Consider the following 13,645-nt stretch of genomic DNA (forward strand, 5'->3'; position numbering starts at 1 on the left):
TTATACAGTGTCCAGGGGACAAGTGATGGATCAAGCCAGAGGGGGTTGATTTACTAAAACTGGAGGGTGCAAAATCTGGTGCAGCTATGTATAGAAACCAATCAGCTTCCAGGTTTTATTGTCAAAGCTTCATTGAACTAGCTAAAGTTAGAAGCTGATTTTGCACTCCCCTATTTTAGTAAATTAACCCACAGTGTCCTAGGGACAAGTCATAAATTCATAGTGTGCTGGGGACAAGTCATAGATGATGTCATAGTGTGCTGGTGACAAGTCATGGATGATGTCATAGTGTCCTAGGGACAAGTCATAAAGTCATAGTGTGCTGGGGACAAGTCAAAGATGATGTCATAGTGTGCTGGTGACACGTCATGGATGATGTCATAGTGTGCTGGGGACAAGTCATAGATGATGTCATACTGTGCTGGGGACAAGTGATGGATGATGTCATAGTGTGCTGGGGACAAATCATGGATGAAGTCATAGTGTGCTGGGGACAAGTCATGGATGAAGTCATAGTGTAATGGGGACAAGTCATGGATGATGTCATAGTGTGCTGGGGACAAATCATGGATGAAGTCATAGTGTGCTGGGGACAAGTCATGGATGAAGTCATAGTGTAATGGGGACAAGTCATAGATGAAGTCATAGTGTGCTGGGGACAAGTCATGGATGAAGTCATAGTGTAATGGGGACAAGTCATAGATGAAGTCATAGTGTGCTGGGGACAAGTCATAGATGATGTCATAGTGTGCTGGGGACAAGTCATAGATGATGTCATAGTGTGCTGGGGACAAGTCATGGATGAAGTCATAGTGTAATGGGGACAAGTCATAGATGAAGTCATAGTGTGCTGGGGACAAGTCATGGATGAAGTCATAGTGTGCTGGGGACAAGTCATAGATGATGTCATAGTGTGCTGGGGACAAATCATGGATGATGTCATAGTGTGCTGGGGACAAATCATGGATGAAGTCATAGTGTGCTGGGGACAAGTCATGGATGAAGTCATAGTGTAATGGGGACAAGTCATAGATGAAGTCATAGTGTGCTGGGGACAAGTCATAGATGATGTCATAGTGTGCTGGGGACAAGTCATAGATGATGTCATAGTGTGCTGGGGACAAGTCATGGATGAAGTCATAGTGTAATGGGGACAAGTCATAGATGAAGTCATAGTGTGCTGGGGACAAGTCATGGATGAAGTCATAGTGTGCTGGGGACAAGTCATAGATGATGTCATAGTGTGCTGGTGACAAGTCATGGATGACGTCATAGTGTGCTGGGGACAAGTCATAGATGATGTCATAGTGTGCTGGGGACAAATCATGGATGATGTCATAGTGTGCTGGGGACAAATCATGGATGAAGTCATAGTGTGCTGGGGACAAGTCATGGGTGAAGTCATAGTGTAATGGGGACAAGTCATAGATGAAGTCATAGTGTGCTGGGGACAAGTCATGGATGAAGTCATAGTGTAATGGGGACAAATCATGGATGATGTCATAGTGTGCTGGGGACAAGTCATAGATGATGTCATAGTGTGCTGGGGACAAGTCATGGGTAAAGTCATAGTGTAATGGGGACAAGTCATAGATGAAGTCATAGTGTAATGGGGACAAGTCATAGATGAAGTCATAGTGTGCTGGGGACAAATCATGGATGAAGTCATAGTGTACTGGGGAAAAGTCATGGGTGAAGTCATAGTGTAATGGGGACAAGTCATAGATGAAGTCATAGTGTAATGGGGACAAGTCATGGATGAAGTCATAGTGTAATGGGGACAAGTCATAGATGAAGTCATAGTGTGCTGGGGACAAGTCATAGATGATGTCATAGTGTGCTGGGGACAAATCATGGATGATGTCATAGTGTGCTGGGGACAAGTCATGGATGAAGTCATAGTGTAATGGGGACAAGTCATAGATGAAGTCATAGTGTGCTGGGGACAAGTCATGGATGAAGTCATAGTGTGCTGGGGACAAGTCATAGATGATGTCATAGTGTGCTGGTGACAAGTCATGGATGATGTCATAGTGTGCTGGGGACAAGTCATAGATGATGTCATAGTGTGCTGGTGACAAGTCATGGATGATGTCATAGTGTGCTGGGGACAAATCATGGATGAAGTCATAGTGTGCTGGGGACAAGTCATGGATTAAGTCATAGTGTGCTGGGGACAAGTCATGGATGAAGTCATACTGTGCTGGGGACAAGTCATGGATGAAGTCATAGTGTGCTGGGGAAAAGTCATGGATGAAGTCATAGTGTAATGGGGACAAGTCATGGATGAAGTCATAGTGTGCTGGGGACAAGTCATGGATGATGTCATAGTGTGCTGGGGACAAGTCATAGATGATGTCATTGTGTGCTGGTGACAAGTCATGGATGATGTCATAGTGTGCTGGGGACAAGTCATGGATGATGTCATAGTGTGCTGGGGACAAGTCATAGATGATGTCATACTGTGCTGGGGACAAGTCATAGATGATGTCATTTTGTGCTGGGGACAAGTCATGGATGAAGTCATAGTGTGCTGGGGACAAGTCATGGATGAAGTCATAGTGTACTGGGGAAAAGTCATATATGAAGTCATAGTGTAATGGGGACAAGTCATATATGAAGTCATAGTGTGCTGGGGACAAGTCATAGATGATGTCATAGTGTAATGGGGACAAGTCATGGATGAAGTCATAGTGTGCTGGGGACAAATCATGGATGAAGTCATAGTGTGCTGGGGACAAGTCATGGATGACATCATAGTGTGCTGGGGACAAGTCATGGATGAAGTCATAGTGTGCTGGGGACAAATCATGGATGAAGTCATACTGTGCTGGGGACAAGTCATGGATGAAGTCATAGTGTGCTGGGGACAAGTCATGGATGAAGTCATACTGTGCTGGGGACAAGTCATGGATGATGTCATAGTGTGCTGGGGACAAGTCATAGATGATGTCATTGTGTGCTGGGGACAAGTCATGGATGAAGTCATACTGTGCTGGGGACAAGTCATGGATGAAGTCATAGTGTGCTGGGGACAAGTCATGGATGAAGTCTTAGTGTGCTGGGGACAAATCATGGATGAAGTCATAGTGTGCTGGGGACAAGTCATGGATGACGTCATAGTGTGCTGGGGAAAAGTCATAGATGAAGTCATAGTGTACTGGGGACAAGTCATGGATGAAGTCATACTGTGCTGGGGACAAGTCATGGATGAAGTCATAGTGTGCTGGGGACAAGTCATGGATGAAGTGATAGTGTAATGGGGACAAGTCATGGATGAAGTGATAGTGTGCTGGGGACAAGTCATGGATGAAGTCATAGTGTACTGGGGAAAAGTCATATATGAAGTCATAGTGTAATGGGGACAAGTCATATATGAAGTCATAGTGTAATGGGGACAAGTCATGGATAAAGCCATAGTGTGCTGGGGACAAATCATGGATGAAGTCATAGTGTGCTGGGGAAAAGTCATGGGTGAAGTCATAGTGTAATGGGGACAAGTCATATATGAAGTCATAGTGTAATGGGGACAAGTCATAGATGAAGTCATAGTGTAATGGGGACAAGTCATGGATGATGTCATAGTGTGCTGGGGACAAGTCATAGATGAAGTCATAGTGTGCTGGGGACAAGTCATGGGTAAAGTCATAGTGTAATGGGGACAAGTCATAGATGAAGTCATAGTGTAATGGGGACAAGTCATAGATGAAGTCATAGTGTGCTGGGGACAAATCATGGATGAAGTCATAGTGTACTGGGGAAAAGTCATGGGTGAAGTCATAGTGTAATGGGGACAAGTCATAGATGAAGTCATAGTGTAATGGGGACAAGTCATAGATGAAGTCATAGTGTAATGGGGACAAGTCATAGATGAAGTCATAGTGTGCTGGGGACAAGTCATAGATGAAGTCATAGTGCGCTGGGGACAAGTCATAGATGAAGTCATAGTGTGCTGGGGACAAGTCATAGATGAAGTCATAGTGTGCTGGGGACAAGTCATAGATGAAGTCATAGTGTGCTGGGGACAAGTCATAGATGAAGTCATAGTGTGCTGGGGACAAGTCATAGATGAAGTCATAGTGTGCTGGGGACAAGTCATGGATGAAGTCATAGTGTGCTGGGGACAAGTCATAGATGATGTCATAGTGTGCTGGGGACAAGTCATGGGTGAAGTCCGATGATGGTTGATGCTCCACAAGGTGCAGATTTACTGACTCTCAATGCTATTATCTTATTTTTCTTCCAGGCCGCCATCTTGGCTGCTCTCAGCTCTTTGATGGGATGGGCAGGGAGTTCGCTCACGCCTGGCAACTCGGTGACATTCATTTTAATGATGATGAACATTTTGTGCCCCCGAACAGTGAGCAGGGGATCAGTCTCCTGAAGGTGAGAGGAGCATAATGATCTTATTATTGGGTATGGGTCCAAATCCTCACAGTCTTGGACTGGGCAGAGATCTGAATAGCTGTAGGACAAATACGAGACATTAGTAACCCTACAACAGCTGCCTCCAAACCCGACTTCTACAGCAAGGCAATTCCCACATTTAAAGGCTATGGGCTAGATTCAGCAATGATTTACGCCGGCGTATCCATAGATACGCCACGTAAATTCAAAGCTGTGCCGGTGTATCTTCTTTCTGTATTCAGAAAGCAAGATACGCCAACATTAGCCTAAGATCCGACTGGCGTAAGTCTCTTACGCCGTCGTATCTTAGGGTGCATTCTCACGCTGGCCGCTAGGTGGCGCTTCCATCGTTTTCGTCGTAGAATATGCACATTTCCTAGATACAACGATTCACAAACGTACGTGCGCCCAGCGGTAGTTTTTTACGTTGTTTGCGTAAGGCTTTTTCGGCGTATGCTTCTATGAGGCGCATGCAATGTTAAGTATGGACGTAGTTTACGCTTCGATTTTTAAAATTTTTACGTCGTTTGCGCAAGTCGTTTGCGAATAGGGCTGGACGTAATTTACGTTCACGTCGAAACCAATACGTCGTTTCGGCGTACTTGGGAGCAATGCACACTGGGATATGTACACGGATGGCGCATGCGCCGTTCGTACAAAACGTCAATCACGTCAGGTCATCATAGATTTACATAAAACACGCCCCCTCTTCCACATTTGAATTACGCGCGCTTACGCCGGCCCCATTTACGCTACCCTGCCGCAACTTACGGAGCAAGTGCTTTGTGAATACTGCACTTGCTCCTGTAAGTTGCGGCGGCGTAGCGTAAATACGATACGCTGCGCCGCCGTTAAAATGCGCGCCCCTACCTGAATCTAGCCCTTTGTCTACCCAAGAATGGCCTTTCACTTATAGGTGAAGCATATTGGGCCGGGTCCTTCCATGACTTCTTTCTTGTCTTGGAGCCTCCAAGTGAAGAGATGTCCTGAGAATACGTTTCTCGGGGGTATTCCATGAGATTCATGATAAGTCCATCTGGCAGATTTGGACACCTTCATAATGGCCAGAGCAGGGGTGCAGACCTGAGGATTCATGGATCTCCCCCTTAGAGCTCGTTTTGGGTCTACATTACTCATGCGGACACAGGGGACACGATTATTGACCAATGTCACCTCTATTGTATACTTGGCGGGGGCTCCATTCCTGTGGTGTTCAGTTCATGTGTGTCTCCTGCAGGTGGCGGTACACGAGATTGGACATGTCCTGGGCCTCAGTCACATGAACGAGGTGATGTCAGTCATGCAGCCAAGCTACATTCCAGCCAATAGTAAGATGGAGCTGGACATGGCTGATCGCCGGGCCATTCAGAAGATTTATGGTGAGTGATAAAAAAATACAGATCCCACCTGAAAATAATCTCTATAATCTACAGACTTACATCTCCCACCCGATCACCCTCACCATAGCATTCAGGTCTACATCTCCCACCCGATCACCCTCACCATAGCATTCAGGTCTACATCTCCCACCCGATCACCCTCACCATAGTATTCAGGTCTACATCTCCCACCCGATCACCCTCACGAAAGTATTCAGGTCTACATCTCCCACCCGATCACCCTCACCATAGTATTCACGTCTACATCTCCCACCCGATCACCCTCACCATAGTATTCAGGTCTACATCTCCCACCCGATCACCCTCACCATAGTATTCAGGTCTACATCTCCCACCAGATCACCTTCACCATAGTATTCAGGTCTACATCTCCCACCCGATCACCCTCACCATAGTATTCAGGTCTACATCTCCCACCCGATCACCCTCACCATAGTATTTAGGTCTACATCTCCCACCCGATCACCCTCACCATAGTATTCAGGTCTACATCTCCCACCAGATCACCTTCACCATAGTATTCAGGTCTACATCTCCCACCCGATCACTCTCACCATAGTATTCAGGTCTACATCTCCCACCCGATCACCCTCGCCATAGTATTCAGGTCTACATCTCCCACCCGATCACCCAACATATCACCTTCACCACAGTCTGGAGATATACAGATCCCATGAGACCACCTTTAGCTTAGTCTGAAAATGTACAGATCCCACCAGATCACCTTCTCCATGGTCTGGAGATTTACAGATCCCACCAGATCACCTTCTCCATGGTCTGGAGATTTACAGATCCCACCAGATCACATTCTCCATGGTCTGGAGATTTACAGATCCCACCAGTTTACCTTCTCCATGGTCTGGAGATTTGAAGATCCCACCTGATCACCTTCCCCATACAGTATTTGTGTTTTATTGTGGACGTCGTGTCTGTATGTGTCAGCTGATCACCTTGTAATTTGTCTGAACTTTGCGGTTTTTCACACAGGTCGCTGTTCGGGTCGGTTCAGCGCGGTATTTGATTGGGTGCGCAAAGATGACGTTGTTCCGGGCAGTTGGGTTTTCCAGACATTTTTCTTCAGGAAAGGCTGGTACTGGATGTATGAAAACCGCAGTAACCGGACCCGGTACAGAGACCCCCGGAAACTGGCCACTGGCTGGAATGGGATCCCCTCTTCCGACATTGATGCCTTCGTTCATATCTGGGCTCGGGACAAAGACCTGACCCTCTTTTTTAAAGGTAGGAGGATTTTACTCCCAATAATGCAGATTTAAAGGTAGATGAAGTCTGAAAGGTTAAATCTTCTTCAGTTTCCGATATCTCTTGGTGACTTCCCACTTGGACCTCTACACCTGACTTTGGTTTCCACCAACCTTGGAGCTTTGTGTGTTCCCACCCACCTTGGGGTGTTCCCACTTCTTCTGATACACTTTCCATCTCAGGGATAATGGGGGTCCTGATAGTGGGCTCAGAAGATGCTTAGACTTGGGAATTTTCTGCTAAAAACCAACCTAACCTTAACTCTGTACCTAACACCACAGCCCTAACCCTGACACTACAGTCATAGCCTAACCCTACAGCCCTAATTAGTGATTCATTTTCTCCAATCATATTCTCCTCTCCAGGTACTCAATACTGGCGTTATGACAATGAGAACGATCGGGCTTATAAACAGGACCCTGAGGGAATAACTTACCCCCGACTCATCTCCGAAGGCTTCCCCGGCATCACCGGTCCCATTGACACAGCATTTTATGACCGCAGGGATAGAAATGTCTATTTCTTCCGAGGTAGAAATGTGAGTAAACTCACTAAACATGATGAAACCTGATGACCTCACCATGCTTCTTTTTTTTCTCCTTCATTTTAACCCCTTAGTCAATTCAAGAACATAAACCGAAAAAACTCCTAAAGTTATCTACAGGTCACAAAGACTAGTCTTCACTAAGCTTAATCCCAAAGCCAGATTTCCTAATCCAAAGCCAATGCTTAACTAAAACTCTGTACCTAACCCTACAGCCATATCTTTGATCCAACAGCCTTAACCTGCCTTTTTGACCCTAACCATAGACAAACATTCCTAAAGATAACCCTATAGCCATGACCTTGACCTAACAGCTCCAACCCTAACATTACAACCCTAGCCATAACCAAACAGTTCCAACGATAACCCAACAACCCTAATCATAACTCTACAACCTTAATCCTGACCCAACAGCTGTAATCCTAATCTTACAGCCCCAACCATAGACAAACATTCCTAAAAATAACTCTACAGCCATGACCTTGACCTAACAGCTCCAACCCTAACATTACAACCCTAGCCATAACCAAACAGTTCCAACGATAACCCAACAACCCTAATCATAACTCTACAACCTTAATCCTGACCCAACAGCTGTAATCCTAATCTTACAGCCCCAACCATAGACAAACATTCCTAAAAATAACTCTACAGCCATGACCTTGACCTAACAGCTCCAACCCTAACATTACAACCCTAGCCATAACCAAACAGTTCCAACGATAACCCAACATCCCTAATCAGAACTCTACAACCTTAGCCCTGACCCAACAGCTGTAATTCTGACTTTATAACTCTAACATAATCCAACAGCCCTAACCCTGACCTTTTGACCCTAACCATAGACAAAAATTCCTAAAGATAACCCTACAGCCCTAACCTTGACCTAACAGCTCCAACTCTGACCTTACAGCCCTAACCATAACCAAACAGTTCTAACGATAACTCAACATCCATAATCAGAACTCTAAAGCCTTAATCCTGACCAAAAAGCTGTAATCCTAATCTTACAGCCCTAACCATAGACAAACATTCCTATACATAACCCTACAGACAGACCTTGACCTAACAGCTCCAACCCTAACATTACAATTCTAACAATAACCATACAGTTCCAATGATAACCCAACATCCCTAATCAGAACTCTCCAACCTTAACCCTGACCCAACAGCTGTAAACCTGACCTTACAGCCCTCACCATAGACAAATATTCCTATACATAACCAACAGCTCGAACCCTGAGCTTACAACCCTAACCATAACCAAACAGTACTAACGATAACCCAACAGTCCTAATCATAACTCTACAGCCTTAACCCTGACCCAACAGCTGTAAACCTGACGTTACAGCCTTAACCATAGACAAACATTCCTAAAGATAATACTACAGCCATGACCTTGACCTAACAGCTCCAACCCTTATATTACAACCCTACCCATAACCAGTACTAATGATAACCCAACAGCCCTATTCATAACTCTACAATTTTAGCCCTGACCCAACAGCTGTAAACCTGACCTTACAGCCCTAACCATAGACAAACATTCCTAAAGATAATACTACAGCCATGACCTTGACCTAACAGCTCGAACCCTGAGCTTACAACCCTAGCCATAACCAAACAGTACTAACGTTAACTCAACAGTCCTAATCATAACTCTACAGCCTTAACCCTGACCCAACAGCTTTAATTCTGACTTTATAACTCTAACATAATCCAACAGCCCTAACCCTGACCTTACAACCCTAACCATAGACCAACAGTCCTAATCATAATTATAAAATTATAACTCTGACCCAACGGCCGTAATCCTGACTTTAACCATAACTCAACAGTCTTAACCAAAACCCTACAGCCTCAATGCTATATAGCCCTTTCTTGAACTCTACAGCTCTAACCCTGACCCTAAAGCCCTAACCATAAATCTCCAGGTCTATCTTTGACCCTACAGCCCTAATCCTGACTTTACAACCCTAGCCCTTATAACCCTAGTCATAAAGCCACAACCAAAAGTTCGCAGTCCTAATTAAAACCCTAGTAGCCAGATTCAGAGAGACTTAAAATATCTTAAAATGAGATACGCCTGAATTTTGCCAAGATACGACCGACGTAAGTCTCCTACGCCGTCGTATCTTGGGTGCATATTTACGCTGGCTGCAAGGGGCGCTTCCGTTGATTTACCCGTTGAATATGTAAATGAGCTAGATACGCCGATTCACGAACGTACTTGCGCCCGTCGCTGTAATCTACATCATTTACGTAAGGCATTTTTCCCGCGTAAAGTTAAACCACCAAAAAGCTGGTCTAAGTCGTTTAGGGTATGGACGTGGGAAGTGCCGTCGGATTTCACGTCGTTTACGTAAGTCGTACGTGAATGGGGCTGGGCGTAAGTGAGGTTTCACGTCGTACGCATTGAGACGTCGTATCGTAGGGAGTATTTGCGACGTGATTCTGAGCATGCGCGCGCATGCGCCGTTAGTTCGGCCATGCATTCACATGGGGTCTTCATTGTAATACAACACGCCCACTACCAGCCTACTTTGAATTACGCGGGCTTACGCTGGCCCATTTACGCTACGCCGCCGTAACTTAGGGAGCCAGTGCTTTGTGAATACTGTACTTGCCTCTCTATGTTACGTCGGCGTAGCGCATATGAGATGCGCTACGCCCGCTCAAACATACACCGCTCTACGTGAATCTGGCTGTACAGCACTAACCATAACCCTACAGCCGTAACCCTGACTTTACAACCCTAACCAGAATCCAACAGCCCAAACCATAACCTTACAGTCCTAACAATACAGCCCGTACTTTAACCCCCCAAATCTAACCCCAACCCTGCAGGCCTAATCATAACAGCCATGAGCTTGACCCTAAAAACCTAACCATAGTCCCAACCCTACAGTTCTAACCCTGACTCTACAGCCCTAACTGTGACCCAACAGCCCTAATCCTGACCATACAACCCTAACGATAGCTCTACATCCCTAACTATAGACCCTGACCATGACCCAATAGACCTATCCCTGGCCTTACAAATCTAAACATAACCCTACATCCCTAACTATAATCCTATAACTCTAACTCACAACTCTAACCACAAGCCAACAGCCCAACCATAACCCTTCAGCCATAACTATAACCTTACAGCTCGAATCCTAACTCTACAGCAGGGGTCTCCAGACTTTTAAAACAAAGGGCCACTTTATTGTCCTTCAGACTTTAGAAAGGGCCGGATTGTGGCCAGCGGGAGCAGAAAATATCCCGGGTCCAGCACCGGTGAGAATAAATGTGACCTCAGGGTTGGTGGTCAGTAGGAGGAGGAGTAGGGCTCATATCAGTCGTAGGAATAGTTTCCCATCAGTAGAAGAAATAGTGCCCCCTTGTTGGTGTCAGTGGAGGAATAGTGCCCCAAGGGCCGCATAAAGGCTCGCAAAGGGCCACATCTGGCCCTCGGGCCGCAGTTTGGAGACCCCTGCTCTACAGCATTCTTTCTGACCCTACAGCAATAACTACTCTACAATGATAACTCAATAATTCCACAGCCTTAACCCCGGCTCTATAGTAACGTTGAGAGATCGCGCTTAATTTGGGAGCAAGGGTTAAGGGTCAGCTGTTAGAATTTGGGGATTCGGGTAAATTTGGCATTTAATTCTGAGGTGAATATTGGCATCTCAAAGGAGACATTAGACTGCAATGCCTCCCGGACATCCAATGCCTCCACATAGGTACAGCATTTTCTAGAATGAGCCACTGTCGAAGACCCCATTCTGGCTGCTCCAGTAGCTGTTCCAAGTCTTTGCTTTTTATCTGGACTGTGATGACCAATCAGAACATATTCTGGACAGCAATGGTGTCGGAAAGTCTAAGGTTTGACCTTGTTCTTTGTCTGACCTACAGGTGACCGCTTTCAGTGTGGCCAGTCAGAAGGTCGTCCCCGGCTACCCCAAGGCCATCACCGACGTCTTCCCTCCATGCACCCCTGGAGACCACCCCCTGAGTGACCTGGACGCCGTGTACTTCTCCTTCGCCCACCAGACCATATTCTTCATCAAGGACTCCTATGTGTGGAGGCTGGCCAGGAGCAAAGACAACCCGGACCTTCCCCATAATGCATTGCTTCCACGACTCCCAGTCAACGAGCAGTGGCTGGATATCTGTGATGTTCATCCCTCGATGCTTACAGTCCAAAGAAGATGAACTCTGACTAACGGACCAATAATATGGAGCCAACACAAGATTCTGAGGGCCCCTGTTTACCAAATACTGAGCCAACACAAGATTCTGAGGGCCCGTGTTCACCAAATACTGAGCCAACACAAGATTCTGAGGGCCCCTGATCACCAAATACTGAGCCAACACAAGATTCAGGGGGCCCCTGTTCTCCACAATACTACTGAGCCAACACAAGATTCTGAGGGCCCCTGTTAACCAAATACTGAGCCTACACAAGATTCAGGGGGCCCCTGTTCTCCACAATACTACTGAGCCAACACAAGATTCTGAGGGCCCCTGTTCACCAAATACTGAGCCTACACAAGATTCAGGGGGCCCCTGTTCTCCACAATACTACTGAGCCAACACAAGATTCTGAGGGCCCCTGTTCACCAAATACTGAGCCTACACAAGATTCAGGGGGCCCCTGTTCTCCACAATACTACTGAGCCAACACAAGATTCTGAGGGCCCCTGTTCCCCACAATACTACTGAGCCAACACAAGATTCTGAGGGCCCCTTTCTCCATACAAAGGTCACAATGACACCACAGACTGAGCCAAGGGTTCTATCTGTAGATGGCGCTTTATGTGGATTACAATATTTTGTCTTCCAGAGAATGACTAAAGATACCAACAGTCTTGGTGCCGGGCTGTTATAACCCCGGACACCCTGGGGGGGGGGGGGGGGGGTCTGCAGGCTGAAATAATGGCCACTCTTCTTCCATGCCCACCTATCCTCTCATTCCATCCCCTCCCCCATTAGCACTTTATAATGTCTGATGAGATTCAGTAGCATAGAAACCCACCAGACATCTGATGTTGGGTGCAGCTTCTAGCATCTGGTGGGAAGCCTCCAGTATATATCCTGGCAATCGCAAGAACTGGGGCAAAGTTATGGACATGCTGTACTTCTGTAGATGTTAGAGGGCCCAGCCAGTCGTTGGGTCCTCCAGAGGTAGCAGCCAGAGGCGGCGCTTTAATTAGGCAAATTAGGCGGTCGCCTAAGTCCTCGCACTCACAGGGGCCTCACGACTGCCTAATTTGCCTGACTGAGGAAGGGGAGAGCACAGCATCGGGAAGAATGATGGCACTGCCTGCGGATGTGCGGGACCAATCTCCTCATGCAAGGACTCGACACTAAAAATTTAATATTTTTTCCCATTATGGGCGTCAGTGGGGCCTCATGACTAAGTCTTGCTTAAGGCCTCACAAAGCCTAGCGCCGCCTCTGGTAGCAGCAGCAAACCTGAGATCTGCCCCAGGCTGAGGAGCTCCACCATGAACTGCCACATCCACTGTTTTGGCAGGACTATGTATACAAGAAGAGCGCCCCTAGTGGCCCCTTACTGATCTCATCCTAGACGTGGGCCCCTGCGTGAAATAATCAGCATGGCGAGCTCTAGATATGTAATACCTGAATACGACGTTCCTTCATTTTAGGAAAATCTCAGACAGACAAGGCAATGTTTTACTGCTGCAATAAATTATCATATTAATAACTTTTGTGTCATTACTGATTATATAATGTGATTAGAGCATTGAAACCATCAGATGAGCGCCCCACCCTGGCAAAAAGGGGGAGTCTATTGGGTCCAGTCACATGTTGGCGTATATCGTTATGACTCCCACACTCCATAGGTACTGCTCTGTTTCCACTAAAAATGGAGTGTATCTGCCCACCTTGAGGTGTACCATCCATTGCAGGGTGTATCTGCCCACTTTGGGGTGTCCCATCCATTGCAGGGTGTATCTGCCCACCTTGAGGAGCACCCATCCATTGCAGAGTATATCTGCCCAACACCTTGGCATGTAACT

General features: G+C 46.4%; 1 protein-coding gene across 2 annotated transcripts in view; it reads left to right on the forward strand.

Annotated features, from left to right (window-relative positions):
• LOC120921519 (matrix metalloproteinase-21-like) overlaps positions 1 to 13,329 on the forward strand; it is a 32,840-nt gene extending 19,511 nt beyond the window's left edge. Inside the window, exons 5-9 of one of the 2 annotated variants that reach the window (XM_040334005.1) lie at positions 4,247 to 4,386; positions 5,645 to 5,786; positions 6,795 to 7,046; positions 7,433 to 7,605; positions 11,515 to 13,329. In XM_040334005.1, coding sequence (XP_040189939.1) covers positions 4,247 to 4,386; positions 5,645 to 5,786; positions 6,795 to 7,046; positions 7,433 to 7,605; positions 11,515 to 11,814 — 1,007 coding nt within the window. In that variant the 3' untranslated portion in view covers positions 11,815 to 13,329. The remainder of the gene's footprint in view (positions 1 to 4,246; positions 4,387 to 5,644; positions 5,787 to 6,794; positions 7,047 to 7,432; positions 7,606 to 11,514) is intronic. The other variant, XM_040334006.1, reaches the window with a different exon arrangement.
• Positions 13,330 to 13,645: the final 316 nt, after the last annotated feature.

Source organism: Rana temporaria (genome assembly GCF_905171775.1).
Source record: "Rana temporaria chromosome 1 unlocalized genomic scaffold, aRanTem1.1 chr1c, whole genome shotgun sequence".
Taxonomy (NCBI): Eukaryota; Metazoa; Chordata; class Amphibia; order Anura; family Ranidae; genus Rana; species Rana temporaria.